Source organism: Cicer arietinum, chromosome 7 (genome assembly GCF_000331145.2).
Source record: "Cicer arietinum cultivar CDC Frontier isolate Library 1 chromosome 7, Cicar.CDCFrontier_v2.0, whole genome shotgun sequence".
Lineage (NCBI taxonomy): Eukaryota > Viridiplantae > Streptophyta > Magnoliopsida > Fabales > Fabaceae > Cicer > Cicer arietinum.
The window spans coordinates 13,255,560-13,269,247 of record NC_021166.2 but is presented as its reverse complement, the minus strand read 5'-3'; the positions used below and the strand labels follow the sequence as shown (position 1 = coordinate 13,269,247).

The window sequence follows — 13,688 nt, the reverse complement described above, 5'->3', positions numbered from 1 at the left end:
AAGAGCGTAATGGAATGTGTTTTCAAGGTGTCGATAGACTCAGAAACGTTTCAGCTAAACCAATTGGGATTAACAGGGTTGATTCTTAATTTGGTTGATTAGAACGTAATTAGAGTTTTATTAATGTTAACAAAAAAAATGGGTTTGAAAAAAAAAAGAAGAAAAAGAGGAAGTCTTTTTCCTTTTTATTTTTGAGTTAATAATTTTGGCCAATGTACATAGGAGAGAGAATTGTTACTTGTTGGAAAATGGCAAATCTGAAATTTCTCTCTTGTTCTTTTGGAAAACATAAAGAGGGCTTTAGTTAGATGAAAAAAGTGTAGGATGAAAAAATTTCTTATTTGAGTTTAATTGATCAAAATCTATGTACAACGGTACAAGTATAATGTAAATAGTTTTTAATTTTTATGGTTCAAATCCAAAATTAAGCAAGTAGTTTGTCGCATAGCAGTCGTGAAGTGAAATGGTAACGTTATTTGGAATTGGGAGTTGTTTTTGTCAGTTATCTTTTTATGAATCTGAAAATTAGTTGATCAGTTTCCTATATGGTTACGTTTTCTTTTTAATATCGAGAAATTTTCTGCTTTTAAAGCTCTGGATAGTTGGGAGTTGAGACCGTTTTTGATAGTTTTATTATTCTTTCCTTTTTTTCAAACCTCACTTCACTTTATTATTATTATTTTTAAATATTTTATTAAAAATGTAAAATGAAAAGTTGTTGATAATACTTTTTTGTAAAACCATATATAATATAGTTAACTGGCATTTTATGTTTATTTTTTGAAAGTAGAGGCCCAGGGCCTTTTATTTATTAAATCTTCAACAATTCACAGAATTTTGATAAAATATCTTGTGATTAGCTTTTATTTGTCAAATCATCCACAATTAGAGGACGCAAATAAAATAACGTGTGACTAACTATGAATAGAGCTTCCCTAACAAATTTTTGGAAAACATTATTCGTTTGTTTTCTATTGAAAATTTACTTTAAAGGGCAAAAGAGCAATGCACTCTGTAATAAACCACCACAAGTTTTGGTATTTATGAACTGACTACAGTATCATGCTCTTCAAGTTCACGTAATTAGTGATTACTCTCTAAGAGTATAATGGTAAACTACATATTAATACATCCTAAAAATATTCAACTTCTTAAAATTGAGATTAACAAAGCTCCAAACATTTTCATTAATTCTCACATTCCACTTAAACATTTTTGTTGTTGTTTGATGGGTATTATAAAATTGTTTAAAGTATGTGTCTCATGTTTTTTGATAATTTCAAAAAAGTGTTTTGAACTTTTGAAATTGTATTTTAAGGAAGGTGTTAATAGTTACTGTTGTTGCAAAAGAAATTAGTTTGTTTGTTATAATTAAAATTTTAATTTAAAAATTAGTTTGTTTGTTATAATTAAAATTTTGATTTGGTAAGAGTCGATTACTTATAATCTGTTTAGTTTGTTTGTTATAATTAAAATTTTAATTTGATAACAGTCAATTGACTTATAATTTCTTTATGCCCAATGTTGTCTGATTAACTTAATTACTCGTATTTACTTAAAAAATGTAGATAGAAAATGATGTATTGTATTTTATTCTATTTGTAATGATTATTTTATTCTAATTGAATATTTTTTTTTAAATACCACAATAATATTTCAAGACAGATTAAAATCTCAACGCTTGGCATAGCCTTATCACTTCAAATAAGATGATACCGTGTTCCAATATTTTTATTCGCACCTAGTAGTGCAAGCCATGGTTTAGTGTGTTACTGTTTTATTGCCTAAGCCACTAGTAAGGACTTTAAATACTAATTTTTATATCATACTTAAATTTCATTTCATTGGATTGTAAAAAACAAAAGGATCAGACATTACACACATATGAGAACTTTATGAGAATTTCTAGGGTGTGCTTGATTTACTTAGAAATAAAAAACTAAACTAACACTTCAATTATACCATATTTAATTTGAAAATTGGTTATAGGGCAGACAAAATAAAAAAAACTAAACTAACACTTCAATTATACCATATTTGATTTGAAAATTAGTTATAGGACAGACAAAATGAGAGAGATAAAGAATGATACAAAAATTGAAACTTTTGTTCTTCGTTTAATGGATTTAGATCCTCTAATGCGTTTTATGTATATTTTTCGTCACTTCTCTCCTCTCTCATTCACAAATCCTCTACAGCAGTCTTGCAATAGATGATTCAATTTCTCAATAAATTAGAAGACAACTTTTTATCCTAAATACAAATCATCTAAAATACTAAATTATTCTTTTATTTTCTACTCAATATTTTTATCATCACCTCATATTCGCTCTCCACCACCCCACCCCCTCCCCTTTCTTCTCAGTCTATAATCTCTCTCAATACATGTCTCCTCTCTTCTCTATCTCTCCGTTTGCCAAGTCTATCTCTATCTCTCTCCTTTCTCTATTCCTTCTCTCACTCTTTTCCTCCAATATTAATATTTAGATTATCAGTAACATTTACATGCATCATACATATTGTAGTAAATTTTTATTATTTTATTTGTATTGTCTATTAGTATCAAATATCGTTTAAGGCAAAAAGTTGCCTAGTATCTTAAAATTTGTCATGTACTATTCTTTACAATATTTACTCTTTTACAAATCAAACGGACCCTCTTGCCATTTTTTGAGCTGATATATCTTCATCACATTCTGCGTAGAAAAAGTCTAATAACAGCAAAATTACGTGCAAATATTTCCCTTGATATTTACCATTTTCATTATTCCATTTCAAAGGCAGAAAGGGGGTTAACTAATGGGAAGCTAGACTCAAATAATAGGGAATGCTCAATTTTGTGACGAAAAAGAAGCCTACAGATATACAAGGGGTATTGACATTTTTTTCTCAATATATAATATAATCTGTGATACACTACTTGTTTACTTTCAAACAACACTACATCATAAATTTGCGGTTGTAACGCTGCTTGAGCTGGTGATATTTGTCCTAAGAGAGGGGAGTGTAGATTTAACCTCACCAATCAACTGTAATATATCATGCTTCCAGGACCAGGATGGTTCATGTAAAGCACGTACGGAATTGAGACAAACAAGTAGGGTTCCACCTTCATGCAAGAGAACCTGCATGCATGTTAAAGATTGATTAGCAAGTCCAAGCAAGAACTAAAAATCCAACATAGAAAAAGGTAGACGAGGAGCAACCAGCCACACGTTTGAGAGATTTTATTGAGGGCTAAAGAAAAATAATACTTTATCAGAGGCACAAATCAAACAATTTGTATACTTTCAACTATGATACGATTAATTTACATGTACAAATCTTCAAATTTCGTTTGAGATGAAAAAGGCAAGGGTCATTTACTACAAGCAAACTACCCTCTGGTCCTGAGTGAAAACGGATAAAAGGAGAGGGGGAGAAGGCAACTTTAACGCAATTTTTAAAATGGTAACAGGAAAAATGCATGTGCAAGTCATTCACTACATAGTGCTGTGCGGTAATATCAAAAGAAAACAAAGTTTTTGCAGCATAATCACATTCATTCTGTTTACAAGGACAATAAAGCATGGCTTTCAAAAGAAAACAAAGATTTTGCAGCATAATCACATCCATTCTGTTTACAGGGACAAAAAAGCACGGGTGACAAATAGCAACAAGATCCAGCATTAAATCAGATTGAATTTCATACCGTTAACCACAATGGCAGAAATCCTAAAACTGACGGAAGGGAAGCCATGACAATGCAGAACAATGCTAGAGCCACATTTTGCTTAATCTGCATGTTCATTGACATGTGAGGCAACCGCATCCAATTTCTGAAGAAATTATGCATCTTAACAGTTAATATAATGTACCAGTGAAGTTGTCTGGCGAGATTTGGCAATACAAAATGGCACTGCAGTGATATTTTCTCGAAGCAACAGCACATCTGCAACAGCTATAGCAGTTGCACTAGCACGATGAGCAAGCACAATCCCAACAGTTGCAGCAGCAAGAGCTGGGGCATCATTAATACCTTCACCAACCATAATTAAGCCTCCCCCTATTACAGAAGTAAAATCAATATAGTAGAGCACAAAGATGTGTAAAAGGCATCATTCAATTTAAACAATACTATTTAGGAGCCTGGTTATGAAAATCATCTCATGATAAACAAACCAATAGTGTGTCACTACAAAAGAAAAGATGGTATACCTATTATTGAGCTATGTTGCATGGATGCGTTACTGGGTTCAAGCACTGGCAGAACTTCACTAATTTTATTGAGGGGGCCAACAGCAAGTGGAGTATACATTAAACATTTTCATTTGAATATGATGAAATATTTTTTAGTGTGGTAGTTGTTTTAGCTTTACTTGTAACATCTGTGCTGGGGTTCAAATCTTAGGCATAGCAGTTTTTTGTGAAATAATTACAAAAATAAAATTGGTAGGTACTCATACTTGCCCACGAGTACTGGTATGACATGAATTTTGGAGTACCCATGTCTTAGTTGTTGAGAAATAGGAAAACAAGGGAGTAGAATATAAATACACACACACACATACCTACATGCATACATATGTAAGTATGTATATAGTCACAAATAACTACCTTATTTACATTATTTCTAACATATACATATGTACTACAGAAATAAGACCATACATAATATGATTGTTGTCAGACATAGAAGATGAAGAATCTCAAATCAAGGAACTCACCCATATCTCTCGAGGTATCCTTTACATGACTCAGCTTATCTTCAGGCTTCAGGTTGCAATGAAACTCATTGATACCCACAGCTTTTGCAACTCTCCTTGCACTATATTCATGATCACCAGTTAACATCATCACACGAAACTTTGCTTCATCCTGCAATTCTTGAATAACATCAGAAACCCCTGGACGAGGATTATCCTCCAGGTGAATCAATGTTACCTGCATCAAGTGGTTAGACAGTAAGGTCCAGGAGGAAACTGTTGAGAACGAAACAGGGAAGCAGATCGTGTTTAGTGAGACTAAATGTATTTGGTTTGGGAAAGGGGGAGAAAAAGAACAAGGGACCAAAGTAATTTTCAAAATAAACAGGCCGTAGAAGTTGAAAAATGTTCTTAACTGCCATTAATAATGTAACTGCTGCTATAACTGTTTTGTAATTTCCATCTAATTACTAAATAAATAGAGAATAGAGGGAAGAGATAGGCATCGGGTATTTTGTTAAGGTTGGTTAGGAAGAGGCAAACTTCTAGAAATTAAATCATAATTCGAACAATTCTATCAAACTTTGGTATGAAGCCAGCTTCTCAAGCTGGAGATGTCTTTGCACTGTGAATATGCTAAAGAGCATTATCCCTCCCCTGAGAAACGTATTAGTATCTGACAGCACACTACCTTTTTATTAATTGAAAGGGCTGCATGAACAAATTCGCTGCCATAAGAAGATGCATTAATAGCTTCCTTGATCTTTTTTAATTCATCTTCAGATTGACAAAATGAAGTGATGAAATCTATAGACCCAAGTGATGCTTTCAATAGTTTAGCACCTCCACTTCCTGACTATAACAAAATAAAAACGAATTTGAGTCATTTTACGTGTGATTCCCAAATAAACTATATGAGAATAAAATATGAATACATTGCCATTCTATCTTATTACTGAATACTTCACAGGTCCCATCATACCATATAGTTAGCACTAGCAATAGTTTCAGTATACAAAGAAAACAATGCAAAATAACAAAAACACATCTTTAAAAAGTGTACAGTGGAAAAATGGGAGTTTCTAAGAGAAATGTATGCAATAGGAGCTCGAGATACTGACAATGCATGGTAGTGTATACTGTCAAGCAAAGTGTATATTTGAGTAATGCACACAACTGCCAAGTACCTCAATGCTGTTAACAGTGGCAGTAAGGCCTCTACCAGGAAAGTATTCAAAATTTTCAACAGAAACTGAAGGGAGGTCTTTCCCTTCACTATGGTCAACCACAGCCCTGCAATTCATTTTACAGAAAAATAGTGTAAATGCTGAAAAGAGATAATCATGTTCAAGATCATGCTATATTTGTACATTTGAGATGGAAAATTGAACATTCAAGATTGAATTGAATAGTTCATAACATGTATACTTGCGAGCTACTGTAACAATACATAAAAGTTAACCCAATAGTCCAAAATCGAATTGAGAAACACGCAAAAGAAAGAAAACACACTTCTACTCTTCCACAAGAAATAGATGAATGATGCAAAGAACCAATGACAGCCACAGTTGTTACTCGTACGAGGTGGGTTCAAAAGTAACACAAACATTTTCTGTTCAAAATGATACCTTCCAATGGGGTGGGTAGTGCCCTTTTCCATAGCTGCAGCAACAGCAAGAGCTTCTTTTTCACAGGTAGGAATGCAACAGGAAGAAATGTTAGATTCCTTGTTTCTAAAGTGATGACCATAAATGGGCTCAATTGCCTTGAATACAAGTCCACCAGTAGTCAATGTCCCTGTTTTATCAAATGCAATGGTATGGCATGAAGCTAGTGCATCAAGAACATGTCCACCTTTGAGTAATATGCCCTACAAATTGAGGTAGTTGTCACACCCACAGATAAAGGAATATCCTATGCTTAAAATATTGGAAAAGATTGAGCAGGTTTCTGCTTCACTTTGGACCAACAAACACAAACTTTGGAAAGAGGGACTTGAACAACGTAATACAAAAGACAAGTTAATCTAATTATTCCATTCAATTCAGCTTATTGATAGATCTAATCAGTAAAAATTAGTTTTTCCGTATTGAAGATAATACTAGTTTTTCCATATTGAATATAATACTAGTTTCCCCATTCGAAGCATCAAGAAACTAGAACTAGTATTTTACGGTATGACTTTGTTTTTTCTTCAACCACAAGTCTGATCAATTTCCAAGTTTACACTTGGTTAAAACTGTTACTTAAGCTTTGTCTGGATGTGAAAAGAAAAGAGATGATGGAAATGAAGGGAAAAGAAAATGGAAAGATAAAAAGAAGAAGAAAATAGAACTTTGGATGCAGGGAAGGGAAAAGAAAGCAAAGTGATCAATTAGTATATGATGTTAAAAAAGTTAATATATTCAGATATTTAGATACTCCTAAGTAGCTGACTGATACCTTTTTTGCACAGGAACTGATTGCTGTGGCATATGCCAATGGAGCCACAGCCAAGGCACATGGTGATGCTGCAACCATGAGCCCTAAAGCTCTGTAAATAGAACCCCTGCAAGCTGCATCAACAGAGACAAAATAAGCTGAAATATGAATGTTAAGTCATATATAGATACACAACAGTGACAGTCAGCACTTTATAAAGTTGGTGATAATGACTTCAGTATAGTATTAATGAACTCCAGAAGTCAAGAACCCTTGCCCAAGTCTATACAAGGATGAAGAAACAAGAGTTAAGCTCAAACAGTGGCGGATCTTGCACAAAATATTAGGGGGAGCGACAAATATTAACTAAAATATAATAATTGAAATTCATAAAAGTAGTTTTATCAAAGATTTAATATAACATCAATACAAAATAAAAATATAATATGTGAAAAGAGACATTTACATCGAATTAAAGTTGTGTCTTTCATTCTCCTAGAGCCTTAAAATCATCCATAACAAATAGTATCATATCATATAATATATCAACCGTTAACATGTAAAGGTTTGTTAATAGGTAGTAGTTGGGTTACTAATTAGGGGATTAGAGTTTATTGTTCGATATTAGTTAGTTTATCATTATTAGATAGTTTATTTGTATATAGAGCTCGTATTAATTTTATGATATTTTATTAGTACAAATTCTAATAAATGTCTACCTCATTTCTCGTTTATCTTTTCAATCGTTTAATTTCTAATATGATATCAGCGATTTGATTGTGTTTTAAGAACCATTGAATAATATGCTCTACATTGTGGTAAAGATAAGAATAAGATTGTTGCTGACAACAACCTTTCACATTTGTTTATTCCTCTATTTATAGCGAAAAATTATTAAATAGAAGAGGAAAATAGTAAGAACCTAAAAATTTAAGAACCAGATTGAGATAGTGTGAGGATCAAGACCAAGAAGCGTGGCGGCTGGTCCCTGCAACTGAGAAGGGATTCTAAGGAAAGAGAATGAGAGCAATCTGAGCAAGAACTGAGAGAAGGGAGGAATATTTTAGTAACAAATCACTATTATTTTAATAATCTATCATTATTATTTATAAAGTTTTTTTTAAAAAAATATCGGGATGCTGTGGTCTTTGCCCGCTCCTTGAGAAGATCCACCACTGTGCAAAAATGGAGGGAAGGAATAGAAAGGATTGTGTCTACATGCAAGGAGCTATAAGGGGGAATTATACTATCTGTCTTCAGTCCTCACAGCAGACGAGCAGAATAAAAAGGTAATTGTCAGGGAGAGAATAAAAGTAGTGATTCAAGCACACAAGAAGGTAGGACTATTGTCGGGGAAAAGGGTTAGAAAGGTATGGGAAAGAATTGAGAAATGGTGATGTTTTGGGTAGCAATAGGATATTCTGTGCAAAATTTTCCATGTAATTCCTTTTTCTTTTCTCCTGCACTTCCTTTGTCATTTCATTCTTAATTCCATGTTTCCGTTAAATGATTATTAAAGGAAAGGAGTAATTGAGATATATGATCCCAAAATGATTAGTTTACAAATTTGAAAATTTTATAAATTATCGGGTTAAATAAGTTTTTTGAGTCCCTATAAAAAAAGTCAAATATTTTAGTTCTTATAAAATTATTATGCATGCAGTTTTAATCTCTGTTGGAGCATCAACATATGTTTTTGAATGATTTTTTGCATATATGTTTACAACACTATAAAAAGTCCTTTCACAAAAAATGAGCTCAAAAATCGATTTCTAGGTCTATATGTAATGACTTTTATCTTGAACGTGACATTTAAAAATTCATATTTTATTAATCCCAAGTTAAAAAATTCTAAATTTGTGCTGATAAACTTTTAATAATGTTCTAAACATGCTTGCAAAAAAATCATTAAAAAATTGAAGGATGTTTCGTTTCAACGAAGACTAAAATAGCTTGTAGAATAATTTTATAGAGCCTAAAAACTTATTTAACCTTAAATTATATTATACAACACTGCTAGGCTAAAAGAGCTTAAGAAGTACCTGGCGTGCTAATGAATGGCCACTTAAATACAAGTGGTCCAACAACAGCAATAGCAATTGATAACACCACAACAACTTGGCTGTAACGTTCACCAAATTCATCCAGCCACCTTTGAAGTTTAGGTTTATTCAACTGAGCTTCTTCAGTCAACTGCACAATTCTGTTGAGAGTTGATTCCTTCCATGACTTTGTTACCTGTGATGAAATAATTTTGTACTTTGCAGTAAGTTCCCAACAAAATTGCACTGTAAACAAGACAAGCGCCCATCAGACACAAGTTGAAGTGTCGAACAAGACAGCACGGTAACTGGCAACCTAGTGTCAAAATCTCTACAACTTATCCTTACACATATTTAGAACTTGACTCGTCTCATCACCTTATTTTTCAATCTTCATCAATGAAAATGAAACTTCAGAACTTAGATATGGACCGTATGGTCAATGTCATGTGAAACTTGGCAATAAATAACAAAAGAAATATTATGGAGATATTTCCAACCAAAACATACAACAATTATTACTATGGAGATATTTCCAGCCAAAACCTACCAATAACTCCATCACCAACTCCATTCATCCTTATCACCACCAGGAACCTCAGAACTTACTGTTTACAGAAATGCATTCCAGAAATTCTCCTAAAATAAAATATATTGCAAAACTAGGCTTCAGCTTCATAAGTGTAATAAGATTAATTATATTATTGCAGCCACTGAAACCTTATTATTGATATTGGATGATTGGTTTCCCACCAGTTTCACCTTCTCCCAACTGTATCACCCATCATCATCATAATAACAATCAGTCACCACAGGACACAGGCCCCAAATACTATTATTGCCACTACCATTTACGTTCCTCATACCACTAATATTATTACACTTTTCCACCGTAAAATTAAAGCTAAAACTTTGAAATTTAATATAGTACAGAAAGCCTGAAATGCCCAAACATCAATATACAGTTGAACATACCTTCACAATTATTCTCCCATCTAAGTTCCTTGCACCGCCAGGAACTCTATCTCCAACTTTGGCCTCCAGAGGTTTGACTTCCCCTGTCAAGTGCTCAATAGTAATGGTGGCACCGCCTTGGAAAACTTCACAATCTACAGGCACAGACTAATCACAACACCATCCCCATTATACTTCAATAGTCTGCTATATAAAACTTGAAATTCCATCTTTTTTCTCTTTTAGAGGAAAGGCGGGATAATGTAAAAGAATAGTTAGTAAAAGATTCAATAGTGAAAGGAGATGGAATAGTGCATTTAAAACAACAAAAGAAGAACGGCGACATTTGAGTCTCTCTTTTTTTTTTCCTTTTAAAGGGGGGAAAGAACCTTGGAAGGGGATGAAGGACACCAAACTGTGTCGAAAGATTTTAAAGCAATCTTTCTGAATTAATTTTTCTAATTTTTGGTCCTCAAAGTCAAGAACAGTGATAAATGTAATGTAAGATGTCAAAACAAACCAAATGGATCATCTACAGCGACTTCATAGATTCTCTCTCTTAATCTAACGGCTCTATTCTACTACAGAATTTCCTTCATAGACACCTATATGTTTTTAGATTCTAAATTCTAATATCCATAGATTAGTGCCTTTGAGACTTGGAAAACATTTGTATACCAAACTGGTTTTGCAGTTTGATTATGTAGATCACCCTTGATACACTTGTTTGTGTCAAAGAAAGATAACTTATTCCACAGAAGCTCATTTTTTTTTAATATTTCAATATGTTAGGCCTTCAATGTAGATAATTAAAGTTAAATATAATTTAAATATTTCTTTTGATATAGAATATTATAATTATACTCCAAAATATTTTATACAATAATATTGGTGTTCAAAGATCGAAAGAACTATTAAAAAAATATTTTTTTTGATATTAGAAATATTATCAAAAGAATTTGAATTATAATCTATTTCAGTAATATTTCTAATAGAAAATCTTAAGACAGCAATTTTGTTGTATAAACGATTCTGAATTGCAATTTTTTTTTTATTTTAATTATTGATTATTTATTTTATTAATTGGCAAAGTTGCAAACCAAATATGCCCAAAGCAACCTAAAATTGAAATGATTTGTTTGCAGCTAATGATTGTAGTATAGAAATTGGTTAGCCATTTGAAAACCTCACAAACCAACACAAGACAGCAAAAGCAAATTAATTAAATCCAAGCAATTTAAAATTTCAAAAATTGTCACCTCTCCAGCACCAACAAGGACATACGATCCTACAGTTATATCATGCACAGGAACCCTTTTGTAAGCCAAGTCAAACGTATTAGGAAGTTTATCATCTTTTGTATCCAAAACAAGTGCAAAATCTGGATAGTTCTCCTTCAACTCTTTAACATCAACCATTGAACGTCCCGTGAAATAATCTTCAGCTGCATAAACCATTCAAATTAAACCAATCAAACTCATTGCATAGTTCTGAATTGGTTGAACTAATTTATTTGTTTATCCTAATAATACTAGCTTAGTAGTGCTTACCTATATGTGCAAGATTAAACATTGCAAGAAGCAACCCTCCTTCCAAAGAGTTTCCCATAAAAATTGATGCAAAAGCTGCCATTGCCATTAGCACATGGATGTTCACTTTTCCACTACTAATTTCAATTAGAGCATCAAGTGATGCAGAAACCTGATACACACAAACATAAACACATAATAGTTCAATACAGTACCATTCAAAAGACTTAAATATAAGGAATCAATGTTGTTAATTGCAGATCACGGAAAATAGCAGTTTGCTTGAATACAGTGGCTATAGTTCCTATTCGACAACACTGTGTACTAAACAGTATATTGCAGAACAATAGTGAAATGTTCAAATTGACAACAATGTGATAAATTGAATTGAATTGAATTGAGTGAGAGATAGTTTTGTACCCCAACCAAAGGAAAAGCGACGAGAATGAGAGAGTTTTGAAAGGGTTTGATGAGTGATTTTGGCAAAGTATGAGGGCAAATAGCTGCGGCTACAAATAATGCGGCGGAGAAGCAACATAGATGCAAATGCTCTCTCAAGATATTTGCTAGGTCCATCCATTTGGTGGCTTTGGCGAAACTGATTATCGCTTTTTGAGGTCCAGTCAGATTAGCATAATCGATGCCGTGTGAATGATGGTGATGATGGTGGTGATGGTCATGGTCATGATTATGGTTATGGTTGTGATGATCGTTGTGGTTGTGGTTGTGGTTGTGATTGTGATTGTGATTGTGGTGATGGTGGTTAGTTGTGGATTCGGCGGCGCAACGAAGCTTATGGTGATGGAGAATGAGAAATTTGGAAGAGTAAAAAGGTTTGATTGAAATCGGGGATGAGCGAAGGCGAAAAGTGAGGTTGGAGGATTGGATTATAGTGGTTTTGGTGTGGATATGTTGAAGTGATTGGAATTTGGTAGAGGGGATCGAATATGAAACTGCTTCCATATTGTTGAAATTGGAAAAATTCGAAGACGAAAACTTCAGGCCATTATTATGATTAAAATTGATTGATAACCTATTGTTGTGGAGTTATGTCTTGTTCTGGGTCACTCACTACGGTATACTATAGTATTAGAGAGGAAAAAATGAACCGTTCAGTTTGTTGTTACGCCATCCGCACCACATAGTGTGCTCATTCTGTTACTTTTCTCACGGCTGGGGGGCCTTGGTAAATTTTGGGGTTGTAATGATTGGAGTCAACTTCAAAAAAAAATATACAATAATATACGTGTGTGTGTGTATATATATAACATTTCCCCTTGAAATCTCATTTAATTTGTTTACAATAATAAATAAATTGCAGTGTTCTTTAAATTGTCTTTTCATGAAAATAAGTTCAATTAGAAAATATCATTAAGAAAATAAGTTCAATTAGAAAATAATCATTAAGAAAATAAAATCTTGTTTAAGGAAATATATTACTGAAATAGAAGAGGTAAATTTAAGTTTTATTTATATTTAAAGGTCATAAAATTTTGTTTTTATTGTTTATATTCTAAATAAGAGAAAGTATATAATTTGATAGATAAATAAAGACGAAACAAATCCGAAGAAAAATATTTTTAAATAAAAATAAATAAATTCAATTGAGATATAAAAAATATTGAAGAGGAACAAAATTAAAGTTTATATTCTCCCGAACAACCCTTTAATTTGAGTACAATAGTTAAAAATATAAAGTTATGTTCTCACTCTCTAACGAGTTCGAAAGTATATAACTAAACATTACCAAATTTTATATGTATAAAAGTATCCTTGCACACAATATGTGCGGTTTGAATATGAACATATTTATATAGATGAGAAATAAAATATTGGAATGTGTGTATTAAAAGCATTGAAATTTTAAGAAGTAATATTTTTTACATAGATTTTTTTTATACCTTAAATATATGTTTGGTTTTAAAAAATGATAAAAAAGAGGGAACAAATAAAATTAGATCATCATAAGATTTCATATCTATCTTAGACTCAATTCGTATGATCCATTGAAAACGTTAGTTGAATATAATGTCCTTCTGCCTAACAATAACACTCTT

At 32.4% G+C, this 13,688-nt stretch overlaps 1 protein-coding gene and 1 pseudogene across 1 annotated transcript; one reads left to right on the top strand and one right to left on the bottom strand.

Moving 5' to 3' along the window:
* Positions 1-482, top strand: part of LOC101491174 (transcription factor MYB73-like) — a 1,611-nt pseudogene extending 1,129 nt beyond the window's left edge.
* Positions 483-2,726: 2,244 nt separating this feature from the next.
* LOC101490857 (probable cadmium/zinc-transporting ATPase HMA1, chloroplastic) lies at positions 2,727-12,830 on the bottom strand. Its single transcript, XM_004509045.4, has 13 exons — positions 12,052-12,830; positions 11,653-11,803; positions 11,362-11,546; positions 10,124-10,270; positions 9,149-9,344; positions 7,128-7,240; positions 6,314-6,555; positions 5,873-5,978; positions 5,377-5,541; positions 4,707-4,923; positions 3,858-4,045; positions 3,692-3,778; positions 2,727-3,125 (listed from the first exon to the last, which is right to left on the bottom strand). The coding sequence occupies exons 1-13, from the start codon at positions 12,592-12,594 to the stop codon at positions 2,946-2,948; spliced, it is 2,520 nt and encodes an 839-aa protein (XP_004509102.1). The 5' UTR covers positions 12,595-12,830; the 3' UTR covers positions 2,727-2,945.
* Positions 12,831-13,688: the final 858 nt, after the last annotated feature.

Bases quoted from the DNA above. Each gene is read 5' to 3' on its own strand.
- LOC101490857 (XM_004509045.4), bottom strand. From the start codon at position 12,594: ATGGAAGCAGTTTCATATTCGATCCCCTCTACCAAATTCCAATCACTT. The intron at 9,345-10,123 runs GTATGTTCAACT...ATTTCATCACAG, and splicing joins ATGGGAGAATAATTGTGAAG to GTAACAAAGTCATGGAAGGA. The intron at 6,556-7,127 runs GTATCAGTCAGC...CTCAATTTGTAG, and splicing joins TCAGTTCCTGTGCAAAAAAG to GGCATATTACTCAAAGGTGG.